Source organism: Pipistrellus hanaki (genome assembly GCF_964339955.1).
Source record: "Pipistrellus hanaki genome assembly, chromosome: 6".
NCBI classification, from domain to species: domain Eukaryota; kingdom Metazoa; phylum Chordata; class Mammalia; order Chiroptera; family Vespertilionidae; genus Pipistrellus; species Pipistrellus hanaki.
In genome coordinates, this window is record NC_140508.1 from 85,399,575 (window position 1) to 85,411,926 (window position 12,352).

Below are 12,352 nucleotides of genomic sequence, written 5' to 3' on the forward strand. Positions count from 1 at the left end.
TTTCTCAACCAGGCAGGATAGAGAAAACTCTACTGTCTGAAATGCACTGACAGGAAAATGGTCAGAAATGTTTCTGAAAGCTCATCATAGGTGCTTTCCTCTCAGGAGAACAAGACAGAAGAAGAGTCGTCACCTTCAGGGTTGGTGCGTGGGTAAAGCTTCGTGACAAGCCCTGGAAGCGGCCCTAAGTCTCTCTGACTCCCGTTCCCCATGACACTAGGGTCTCGTGATGTGGGAGTCTTTGGAGGTGGTATCATTTGTACACGTAGTTGAACCCCAAAATACAATGAGAAACCTGTATCTGACTCTCCCATCGTTTATAGGTTTAATCTCTTTGGTAACTCTTTGTCAATAACAGATACTAGGCAACTCCTTTTAACTTTTAAAAAAATTGGGCAACTTCTATTTCCGTATAAGTTCCAGCTCAATAGCTGTTGTTGAAATCACTGTCCGTCATTCCGCAAAGACTAAGACAGATAAATTGGAAGGTATCTTTACTGCCTCTGCCTCTGACCTTTGCCCTCCACCATTCTTTTTTCCAGGAAGTAAATCTTTCAATATCCTTTTTTTTTGTCTTGTCATAAGAAAAAAGATTCAGCCGAAACCGGTTTGGCTCAGTGGTAGAGCGTCGGTCTGCGGACTGAAAGGTCCCAGGTTCGATTCTGATCAAGGGCATGTACCTTGGTTGTGGGCACATCCCCGGTAGGGGGTGTGCAAGAGGCAGCTGATCGATGTTTCTCTCTCATCGACATTTCTAGCTCTCTATCTCTCTCCCTTTCTCTCTGTAAAAAATTCAATAAAATATATTGCTTAGAATGTTCTTAACAGCTTTCCACATCATGCTTGGCATTCTTTATAAAAGCAAATGAACTAAGAAATAAAAACTCCACTGGAACCACACCAATGAGAATGGCCTTGCCAGTGATGGCTGAGACTCCTAATGTGGCCCTTGCATTCCGGTAAGGCCACAGAAACTGGCTCCCTGGAGACAAGCACTCAGCAGGATTACCTCCTTCGGAGGCTCCTTTCTTTCAATTAGTTGATGGAAGTTCACGAATATGCACTTAAAAAAAAGGCTTGCCAGTGGAGGCGGAAAAACTCCTAACCGTTGTGAAGCGGTCGCCGAAGGTCGTTTTGCCCCTGGCCCGTGGCTGGGCTTTGTGTGATGCGGCTCCCTCTCCGGGCCCGTTCTTACCGAGCCCGCCGGCCCCCGGCTGTGAGGAGCAGGTGCAGGCCCTGGCGAAGGCCCTGGGCTCCGGGTGATCCAGGAAGGCCTGGTCAGCCCGGCCCTCGCTCCTTTCTTCATTAATAAACAAAGAATTGTGTGTCTTCCCTGCTATTCCAGGACAAGGACTCAGCTGGAGGGTTATGTCTGGTCACCAAGGAAAGCCCTGAAGTTCCGTGTGCACTTTCGTACGTACGTGTGTGTGTGTGTGTGTGTGTGTGTTCCTGGCACAGAGTCCCTTGTTTTCATCACCTTCTTAAAACGATCTGTGACCCTAAGGGGGGTGAACCACTGCTGGATGGAGCAGGTGGCGGGCTCCTCCCCACCGCCAGCCCCAAGTGCTGCTCAGGCTCCTGCTCACTCCCAGTGCGTGCAGCCAGGGAGGACTCCTTCTCAGGCCCTGGACTCTGCCCGAATTGTCACTCTGTGTAGATTCTTAAGCGAGTGATGTGAGCCCCCCTCTCCAACGCGTGGCAGGCGAACGGAAGATAAACCAAAGCCCGCGGCTGGCGGGGCAGCTCACCCGTCGGCGAAGGGCTCCCAGGCCCCGTCGGCAGTCTTCTTGAACACCTTCACGGCCACGTTGACAGCAGGGCTGCCTCGGACGGCATCCAGGACCTTGACCATCAGGGGACACTTGGACTCGCCGGCGCCCTGGGCGTGGAGGGGACAAGGGAGAAGTCAGCAGAACTGGCAGGACTGAGAGGGTCTGTTCCTCCTGGGGCGATGTCTGCTGCAGACACGCTGCAGGTAGCTGGGGGTGTGCATAGTGCATTTTAGGGGCGCAGGCCCCTGAGCACAGGTGCTTTGTTAAGCTTCGCCATTTGAGGGGGATTACCGGAAAGATGCCATGTGCCATCGAGCCAAGTCGTTTTCCCGGAGAGCGTGTTAGCCATGTTAGCTATGTAACATGTTACATGTTAGCCAGTGACTGCTGCAGGAAAGCCCTCTGACCAGTTGCAGATTCAGTCCGGCTACCTCACCATTGGGTAGGATTAGCTCATTCTCCTACAGACTTAAGAACTACACTTCTGACTAGAACGCTGTCTCCAAGCCTTTCACAGGTTAACCAATAAATACTACATTTAGACTAGCTAAAGGGAAAACACTTTATAAGAGGATGTGTTTCTAAAAATTCAATTGTAATAGCTTCATGAATACCCTGCCTTTCTTTCTGCCGTCTGCCTGGGGAAACTGAGGCACCAGGCATGGCAACCCCAGTGCACCAGGGCCGTAGAGGAGAGCGCCCAGAACCCAGCCCCCGCCCGTGAGCTCTGCAGGGCTCCATCCCTTTCGAAGTTGGAATCAATAATGTTTAAAAATAGATCCTGGTGCCCTGGCCCCAGGAACAGAAGCTGGATGGCGAAGCTGGAGGCAGTGGCTCCTTCATGTAGCTCACATGGGGATGCACACAAGGACTCGGACACTCACCGCAGGCCCGGCCTCCGCCGCAAACGCCAGTCCCGCCAGGCAGAGGAGCAGGAGACGGAGGGCAGCCATCCCGGCAAGACAAGAGCCACGGGCCTCTGGCAGGTCGCTGCAAGGCTGCGGCTTTTATACCCACTCCCCCAGGCCAGGCCCCCGCCCCTGCCCACCTGACCTCAAAGCTGCTGACTCCGATTATTGACTTAGTCAACAAAGGGAGAATAAGTAACCCACTCAAATATGAACCTTGTCTGGAGAGATTAGAACGTCGGAACTTAACTATGAAATATTCTTAACGGCTCATCTGACCAGCTGGGCGCCCAAAGCCAAACCTGCCAGAACAGCACACACGCGTTCTGCACCCTCTGTGGTGGGATGAAGTGACATTCTTGGGATTTTTCCCTCCTTTACCTATTTCTGTGCGTGTTTTCCATTTTCTGCACACTTTGTCTTTGGTTTGAGATGGCAGATGCAAGCTGTAAGAGTTGCTTTCACACCGAATGACACTTGCCGCACAGGCTTAGCTGTGTGCGTTAGGAGACATCACAGCACTTGGTATGTGCCCACGAGGCAGCAAGAAAACGTCCCTGGCAGCGCTTACATTGTAAAAAGTCTATGTTTTAGCTAACTTAAGTTTTTTGGAAGTTCAGTCAGGAATTCTCCACAGTCTTGTTCTTCCCAGACAAGGCTCAGGCCAGCCCAAAGAATGATGCCACCTCCGCTCGGGCAGGGGCCCGCCGTGAAGAGACCACACGGCCTCGCTGCTCTCCCGCATCGCCCGGGCGTGACCCGGCTGCCCACTCGGCTCCTGTCGGCGTGCAAAGTCCCGGCAGGAAGGACCGGCGGCCGTGGGAAGTGGAGGCCTCAGCTGGCAGGCGCTCTGCCTCTCGGCCAAGTGAAAAGTCCAAGAAGTGGAAGACTTTATGGTGTAACCTCAGGTGCCTCCCTCCCATCTCCGAGGCAGGATGGCCATCAGCATCGTCGTGCTCAGCTCTTTTCCCTGTCCCTGCACGTCCCGTTTCTCTACGTTCTTGCCTGGCCTCTGGGCAATTTGCCTTTGTCGCTGCTGATCTTATAGCCACTGAAGCAGTGAACGGCAGCTTATTTGCTTTTACCGAATAGACATTCTCACTCCTTGAAGTGGTTGCACCAATTTCCATTCCCACCAACTGCCCGAGTGCTCCCTTCCCCCACATCCTCGCCAACACTTACTCCTTCTCCACAGCGGCCATTTTAACAAGTGTGAGGTGACAGTTCCTTGTGGTTATTCATCATTTGTGATGTTTAACCTAAATATGGGAACTTTTGCCTCTCATCATGTTAGTCCCACCTCCCCTCGCCATCCTGTTGACACCGGGTAACAGCTGATTCTGTGATTGACTGCAGGTAGCAAGCCTCCCAAGCCTCATGCCCTTGGCTGCTGTGATTTGCTTGCCCTTGAACTGTCATTGATCTGGAAATCGTGAATAAAATTTGAATTTGAACAAGAGAAGAAAGTGGAGGGAATTCAGAGTACAAATGGCAATTCAGAGTACAGTGGCATACCAGATCTGATTGTTGAATCATTGATAAACTTAGATGTTATTTTTAACATAAGAAGAATAGGAGCCCTGGACAGTTTTCAGGAGAGAGAAGGGAAGGCTGAGAGAGGAGGAAGGAAAAGGGGAAGAGAGAAGGGAAGGATGAGGGGAGGAAGGAAAAAGCAGAGGAGAGTGGGCACGCATTCTTGGTCGGAGGACTGTTTGCGGAACAAACGGCGATCACAAGTACAGGGAAGCCCAGCGTGCGGCGCCGGAGGAGTTTGTGAGGATGGGAATGTGGGCAGCGAAGACTCCAGAGATAAAGGCTCTGCCTTTCTTGTGTTGAGTGTGTAGATGCTACATAAGATCCACCAGTTAAGGTCAAGGGTCACCACATTCCTGGAGTCCTGAGGGGTTGCTGTAGAGACTGTTCTGGAGTGAATAGCAGCAACAGCACGGCCCCAGTGCCAGAAAGCAAAGGAGGCTCAGGGAGACATACACACAATGAAGTTATGTCCTTTCTTAGCCACGTGCGGTTTTCTCTACGTTTTTACTGTAACCTAGAAGATCGGTTGAAGTAAAATAGACTGATTTGATGACGAGGATCCTCCTCCTCCTCCAGACTATGAAGTGGTTAATGGATAATTCAGACCTGTGCCTAGTTTGAGGTTCTTCTGCCCTCTCCCTTATAATGGATAGGCTTATTTATTAACATTTTAAAATATAGATACACTCCTTCCCCTTCATTTATTTCCTGAGGGTACCTGTCAGCTGCTGGCCAGTGATCTGTTCACCTTGAAATGCCCTCGGGTGTGATTTTGAGTGAGCTGATTAGCCAGAGCAGAGAGTTAGCTGGTCAAGTGCTTGAATTGGTCCCGGCGGGGGTGGGGATGGGGTGACAGAATTTGGGGGCTTAGACCTTTGCAGGTGAAAGAATTTAATTTTGTCAGCTCCCCCCCAGAGTTAATAAGCCCTGGGGGTTTGATTAATAGTAAGCAAATCATAAAAGACTCATTTTAAAACTATAATACCAATTTAATTAATAGACTTATGATTGCTGAGTAAGCAAGAAATGAGAGCAAAGGGATTTGGCGAACTTGCTGAATTTCCACTTCACCATAAAATATGTTTTTCCTGTGCGTGGAGCGCGTGGGTCCTCCTTAGCTAGCGCATCTTTCTGCAGGGATTTCGGAATCAACACTAAAACGCTATTTCCTTTGTCTCCCCTTCTTTCATGTTCTATTTGGACAACCATCCAAGTAAAGCAAACATAATCTAGAATATGTTAATTAGATTGCATTGTAATATTTTTCAGTAATTGCCATTTTAGTTCCAAGGTTAAATCTTAGCGGCCTTCTAGTTGGGAGCAACAGTTGGAGCCTGCCTCGTGTAAGACCTGCACAGCTTTCTCTCTGTCTGCTGAGTATCTGGGGTCTTTGCAATCAGGAGCAGCCACCCAGCCCCACGCCAGCTTAACAGCCACCCTGTCTCTACCTGGGGGACTTCAGTGTGCCTTATATCAGTAGCTCACATGATTCAAAGTCAAGACATCTATCTGTTCATTGGTCTGATTTTGTATCTGTCTCAGTCATCACAGATGTGCTAAGGATTTTTATCTAGAATTGGCCAGTAGATGAAATTAGAGTTTTGGCTTCTAGAGTCGCACAAAGCTCACCCACCCCCACCTGTGAGGGGGAGAAAGGCAAACAGAACAGGAAATGGAAGGCTCTTTTATCCAGCTGGCAGGTTTCCTGGGGTTTCCCTCTGTCCCCTGCAGCCCTCATGCAACTTGAGTGGCAACGAGTCTGAGGTTGCAGGCCCCTGGGCGGCCATGCTGTGAAGGATAAGCAGGGACCAGGGGATGGCCTGGTGGAAGGTGATGGTGGACAGACAATGAGAGAGTAATGGAGACACTGAAGCAGGTTAGTAGGGGTAAGAGGCATTGTGGAGCCTGAGTTCTGATGGGAACTGGGCCCTGGAGGGTTCCAGAGGCCTTGCTTTCCCCAAATCCCCCGCACAGATGAGAAGGATGAGATATACAGTGGTATCAGGGGAAATAGAAGAAGCTGCTCCATTTGGAGGTTGAGGAGCCCAGGGAATCCACTTTCCCAAGCCCCACCTGGCAGCTGCAAGGGCAGAGGGGCCACCCTACATATCTTATGTATCCTGTTTGTTACTCATGGGCTGGGAATTTCAGCCATCTCACCTGAGGCCTAGCTAAAAGTGTTTGGTTATATTTGTTGTTGCTACTGTCTATTTTATTGGGCCTTTGGTACCTCTCCAGGGGAGGATGAGAGCTGCTCTGGGCACTAAGCCCTCAGGGCGGGATAATCTGTTTTGACAATGTGAGCAAAGGTGGGAGGGTACCGAGCTTGGCCTGAGAGTGGGAGTAGAGCAGTGTCTACTGCGTGGATTATGTAAGCTCACGAAGATGAGCCAAAACACAGTGTGAGGTTGAATGCTCTCCTGAGAAGCGTGAGTTTTCCCATAACAAGGACATAAACCTTTCTGGTAATTTCCGGCTATGACTCATGGAGTCTCTGCTTCCTGAGGTGGGTAAACCTATTGCCACTAGGGTGTCCATGTGAAAGCTCACTGACCATCAGTGAGGTGTATGGTGTGGGGGGTTCATAGTGGGTTTGAGATGGGAATTCATGGCCTTCGAAGTCCGTTCTAATGACAAGCCTAGGTAAAGGAATTAGAGTTCTGAGTGATGGAGTGACCGAATGAAAAGGTATACACTGGAGGAGGAAACCTACAGGCTTAGAGACTACTTAGAAAGCGTGTTGTTGTCTAGTCAGTAGGGTAAAGGTTAGCTGTGTTGTCTGTCCTCCTGTAGTTATTGCAGATCTTTGAGTCTGTATGCACACATGTATTTATTAACCTAGGATCCGTAAACTGTTCGTGTCTATGAGTAAAATTCAGAAAACATGATATTGGCTGGAAAAAATTGTAACTATATAAATTTCTGATTGAAATTTAGCATTTCCTTAAATCACAAATGTAGTTATTAACAGTACCTATGACTCTGCCACCGATAGAACTCAGAGGTATTTTCATATACATCTTGTTGATGAATATATTCTTTATGCTCATCACTACTTTGAAGTTATGGTAGCTATTAGATCCAGTGCTAGATTTTGTAATTAACAAGGATGCACACATATTACTATACTGTAATTTAAAAAATGTTTTAATAGTTGTCATTTCAATGTAATTGATTTTTTTTTTTGTAATTTATGTATTTAATTTTGTGCACAGTGAAGTTAAGAACCTGGGCAAAGTGACAGAATAGCCCCCAGGCCAGCATGGATTGGCTGCAGTCTAATGGAATAAAGAAAGAAAATAGTAGTCATTCCTGAGATTGGTTAGCAGTGGACGGAATTAACAAGGAAGCTGTAGTGCTGGCTGTTCGGATCGAAGATTTACTGTCCTATGGACAGGGCTTTCCTTGGAGTAGGGAAGAGTGCTGCAAAGACTTCTCATGGAGACAGAGGGCATATGGGTCACTCTGACCCAGGTGACTGCTGGACTTCTGGTGGAATTCATCACGACACTGAAATTATTATTTATACTTCGGTGTCTGTCCCCTAGGCTCCTGAGAGTCCGTCTCTGAGCTTCTAGACGCAACAATGGGTCTGAGCCTCCAGGGTTGACTTTGGACATTGGTCTGCCCATGTGAATTGGTGAATTCATCTAGGGAACGCCTCCAAGGGGGAGAGCCAGCTGGCTCCACCTGCGACACTGACCTCAGCACCCCTACCGTGTCCACAAGAGCCCGGAGCTGGTGCGGTGCTGCTGGTTTAGGAGTGAGAGAGGGATGCAGCAGACAGTGGCAGGCAGGTGGATGCCAGAGGGACTGTCATCACCGCTGTGCAGACGAAAAAGAAGTGGCAAGTAAACTACTCTTCAGCAGTGATCAGAACTGGAGAAGTGGAATCACGGTTAAAGTTGGGAGGCAGGTGTCAACCATCGTGACATGAATTAATTTTCAGGCACAGAGGAAGGAAACAGGTGGGGAGAAAGCCAGGGAGAGCACAATAAAGGGCACCTAATACACAATCTTAGGGGAAGACATATAAGTTAAGATCAAGGCCAAATAGAAACATTAGTCTAGGAAGATGAAAAACCCAGATGTAACCCAGAAGAAATAATGTCCTATCTTCTGAACAGGAAGGTGAAAGCAGGGCTAGGGATAAAGAGTTCCCAGAAAAAATGAAAGTTAAATATTTAACTCAAGTCTCTAAGCATAAGTAGAAAATGAAACAAGGAGTCAATATAGTGTGAATATGGATATAAAAATATTCAAGCTATAATGAGGGTTATGCTAGAATTAAATGGAAGTTTAAGGGCACAATTAAGATAATTCTGTTACTTTAAAACAAGTAAAATAAATTCTATTTCTAAGACATTTCCCCCACTTCTTATTTTCTGTTTCCACAGCTACCAACTGAATTCAAACCTTCACTGCTAATTAATTATGCAGCCTTTTGGGAATGTGTCCTAGCTGGTCTCCTTTTTATTAATCCATTTTCCATATAATCTTTTCCATAAATTACTGCCAAATTAATCTTCTTAATGCACACCTCTGATTACATCACACCCCTCTTCAGAAGCCTTCCCTCACTCCCCAGGGCCGGGCCAATAAAATGGAATGTCCTTTACCTGACATTCACAGATGGTCAAGCCTTGGATCCATGCCATCGTCACTTATCGCCATGGTCCCTCAAACATCAGCTGACCCCTGGACAGCTCCTGTGACATCCCACCCTGGTCCTTGCCTCTTCCTCATCCCTCTCCCTCACACAGCTGCCCAGAGGCCTTGTAGGGGTGAAAGGCCATGCCCAACGTTCAGAGAGGACGTTTCGGACACCTCGCCAAGTGGTGAGGAAGGCCGGCTGTCGGGAAAGGCCCTGTGTTTAGGGCCCTCAGGCACATTTGCTCCCACTCTCCCTCTTTCTTTTTTAAAAACATTTTATTTTTATTTATTGATTTCAGAGAGGAAGGGAGGCAGGGGATAGGGTGAGGAGAGAAACATCAGTGATGAGAGAGATTCACTGATTGGCTGCCTCCTGCACGCCCCCTACTGGGGATGGGGCCTGCAGCCTGGTCACGTGCCCTTGTCAGGGAATCAGACCCAAACTGTGACCTCCTGGTTCATAGGTCAACGCTCAACCCCCGAGCCCGGCCCCTGGGCTCCCTCTTTCCTGGAGCTGCCCCGGGCCCTGCCCTGCAGTCCTGCGCTGGGTGCTTTGCCCTGAGCAGCTGTTAGAGCCAAGTCAGAGTGAGGGTTCAGACCCCTGGGGCAGCCTGTGCTGGGACCGCGCTCCTGGGATGGGGCTGGAGCTCTGCCCTCCCTTCCCCAGCCCAGGGGCTTCCTGCTCGTCCGGGCGGAGTGCACAGGCTCACGGTGTGAGGAGAAATGGTATGGGGGTGGGAGCCAGTGGGCAGTGAGGGGAGGGGCATCGTTGGGGCCCAGTACCATGTTTGGTCGGAGTCTTGGCTGTGACTTGACATTTAAACCCTCACCTTGCTTGTTCTTTTGATGAAGAGTTTGGACTTTCTGGGAAAGCAGCATTAAAGACGTGGTGCCAGCCAGGTTGGGGGATTATCCGGGGATTTCAACAATAGGTGAGTCCCTTTAAGAAGGATGGGCTGGCACCTGAATGCAGGAGGGTTGCCATTTGAAGCCTGCCAGGGGCTGCAGGGGGCCCAGCGGGGTGAGGAGAGCCTGAGCAGACGGGAACGAGGCCCACACACGCATGCCAAGCAAATAGAAGACTGAGAGGAGTCTGAAGAAAGGTAGACGGCTCCACTATGAAGAGTACAAGAGGGATTGACTTGAAACAGCAGCACGAAGGATTCCAGCAAGACCTAAGGGAGGACTTCCTGGTACAGGAGCTGAGAACGGGGGTGGGCGGGAAGAACCACAGCGGCCCCTCCCTACTTTCACTGCTGGGAGCCGCAGCTGACCTTCAGGGCGAGAGCATGTGTTTTCCTTCTGGCTCATCCTCGCTCTCCTCCCCACTGAGCACGGGAGCCTCAGGGGAGACCTCACAGCATGTCCCAGCTGATGGCTGTTCTTGGGGGGCCGGGGGGGGGGTCCGTGGAAAGCTGGGGGGCTGTGGAGGCTGAGTCATGGGCTTGAGCTCCCACTCCCGGGGTTCAGAGACTGAGCGAGCTGGGACCTCCCCTGTGGTCCACAATCTGGTCTCTTTCAAAGACCATCTGAGGGCTATAAACCAGGAGCAGAGGAAACTGGTTTGCACTGAAGGGAAACACACACACACACACGCACACACACAGACACACCCCAGCAGCAGCTTTGCTGACTGTAAACCCCTGTAAGCCTGCGGAGTTGGCTGTGCCTCGTAATAACGGATCTTTTGAAAGAAGAATGCTAATCAGCGGGCTGTGCCAGCTCTGTTTGTTGCCCGTTGCTAGGTGACAGCGAAAGGAGATTAGCCCTCATAGGTCATAGGTGAGTGGAGATTTCTGACGGGCTTTGTCAGTGGTGATGGAAAACAGCTTAGGGCGGTGAGGTGGGGGCGGGCTGGGACAGTTCTCTTCTCTGTCTCTGGCTGTGAGTGGTTTTTAAACATCCCCGACTGTGGTTTTTGCCGTCCTGAGGGCCCGGGCTCTTGGTTCTCCTCTCTCTGTCCCATTTCCTCAGTGAGGCTGCATGTCTGACGATGCAAAGCAGGAGCAGGTCACCAGCCGTCCCTGTGGCATCACTGCTGTAGCCGCGGCTTACCATCCAGACCAGGGAGCCAGTAACGGGTGCATTTCTAGGGCTGTGTGAGGACAACGACAGTAACAGGGTGAGAATGCTTGGTGAGCAGAGGGCCTGCCACAGAAGGTGCCCAGGACGCATTGCATGCCATCGTCATCACCTCCATGGTCATATGCCATGTCTCCCTGTTGTTCCGAGCATCGTTATTCCAAAGGGACACGCACCCTGATTTCCCTCTTCCACACTGAGGACGGGGCAGCAGGGAGCGGGTGCGGGGCCCTGAGGCAGGAGGGTCAGAGCCTGGAGGCGCCGCTAGCAGTGCGTGCTCCTGCGCCCACCTGCGTGCCCACCTGTGTGCCCTCACCTGCGTGCCCACCTCTGTGCCCCTGCGTGCCCACCTGCGTGCCCACCTGCGTGCCCACCTGCGTGCCCACCTGTGTGCCCCTGCGTGCCCACCTGCGTGCCCACATTGGTGTGCCCACCTGCGTGCCCACCTGCGTGCCCACATCTGTGTGCCCTCACCTGCGTGCCCACCTGCATGCCCACATCGGTGTGCCCACCTGTGTGCCCCTGCATGCCCACCTGCATGCCCACATCGGTGTGCCCACCTGCGTGCCCACATCTGTGTGCCCTCACCTGCGTACCCACCTGCGTGCCCACATTGGTGTGCCCTCACCTGCGTGCCCACCTGCGTGCCCACCTGCGTGCCCACATCGGTGTGCCCTCACCTGCGTGCCCATCCGCATGCCCACATCGGTGTGCCCTCACCTGCGTGCCCATCTGCATGCCCACATCGGTGTGCCCTCACCTGCGTGCCCACCTGCGTGCCCACCTGCGTGCCCACATCGGTGTGCCCTCACCTGCGTGCCCACCTGTGTGCCCACATCGGTGTGCCCTCACCTGCGTGCCCACCTGCGTGCCCTCACCTGCGTGCCCACCTGTGTGCCCCTGCGTGCCCACCTGTGTGCCCCTGCGTGCCCACCTGCGCTCCACCGTGGCTCCCGGGACAGTGGGCCATCAGCCAGCGCAGCTGACGCCCTCAGAGAGGTCAGGTGGAGAGGTGGAGCGCTCTCTTCCTTGTTCCCCTGTAGCCACCCAATTTGTTGTCAATCCTCATCCAGGGATTTTTTCTCATTGGTTTTTTTGAAGAGAGGAACATCACGTGAGGGACACATCAGTTGCATGGCTTGTGCATGCACCCTTACCGGGCCAGGGGATCGAGCCTGCCACCCGGCACGAGCCCTTGGCCGGGAATCAAACCCTCGGCGCTTGGGTGCACAGGTCGACGCTGCAGCCAGAGCCACAGCGGCCAGGGCCATCGACGCAGTTATTGGAAACGGTGTGGGGTCGCCGGCTGGTGACGTAAAGCCCCTCGGCCCACGTGTAGCGCTGCCCGGAGCTGGGTCTGATGGACTCACAGGCCCCTGCTCTTAGGGTTTTCACATGATA

General features: G+C 51.6%; 2 protein-coding genes across 2 annotated transcripts in view; one reads left to right on the top strand and one right to left on the bottom strand.

Moving 5' to 3' along the window:
• TTR (transthyretin) overlaps positions 1–2,842 on the bottom strand; it is a 15,390-nt gene extending 12,548 nt beyond the window's left edge. The window contains exons 1-2 of the mRNA XM_084887999.1: positions 2,657–2,842; positions 1,749–1,879 (exon numbers count right to left, since the gene is read on the bottom strand). Of these exons, the coding sequence (XP_084744125.1) occupies positions 1,749–1,879; positions 2,657–2,725 (200 nt within the window). The 5' untranslated portion in view covers positions 2,726–2,842. The remainder of the gene's footprint in view (positions 1–1,748; positions 1,880–2,656) is intronic.
• Positions 1–12,352, top strand: part of B4GALT6 (beta-1,4-galactosyltransferase 6) — a 142,889-nt gene that overhangs the window by 45,545 nt on the left and 84,992 nt on the right. The window lies entirely within an intron of this gene.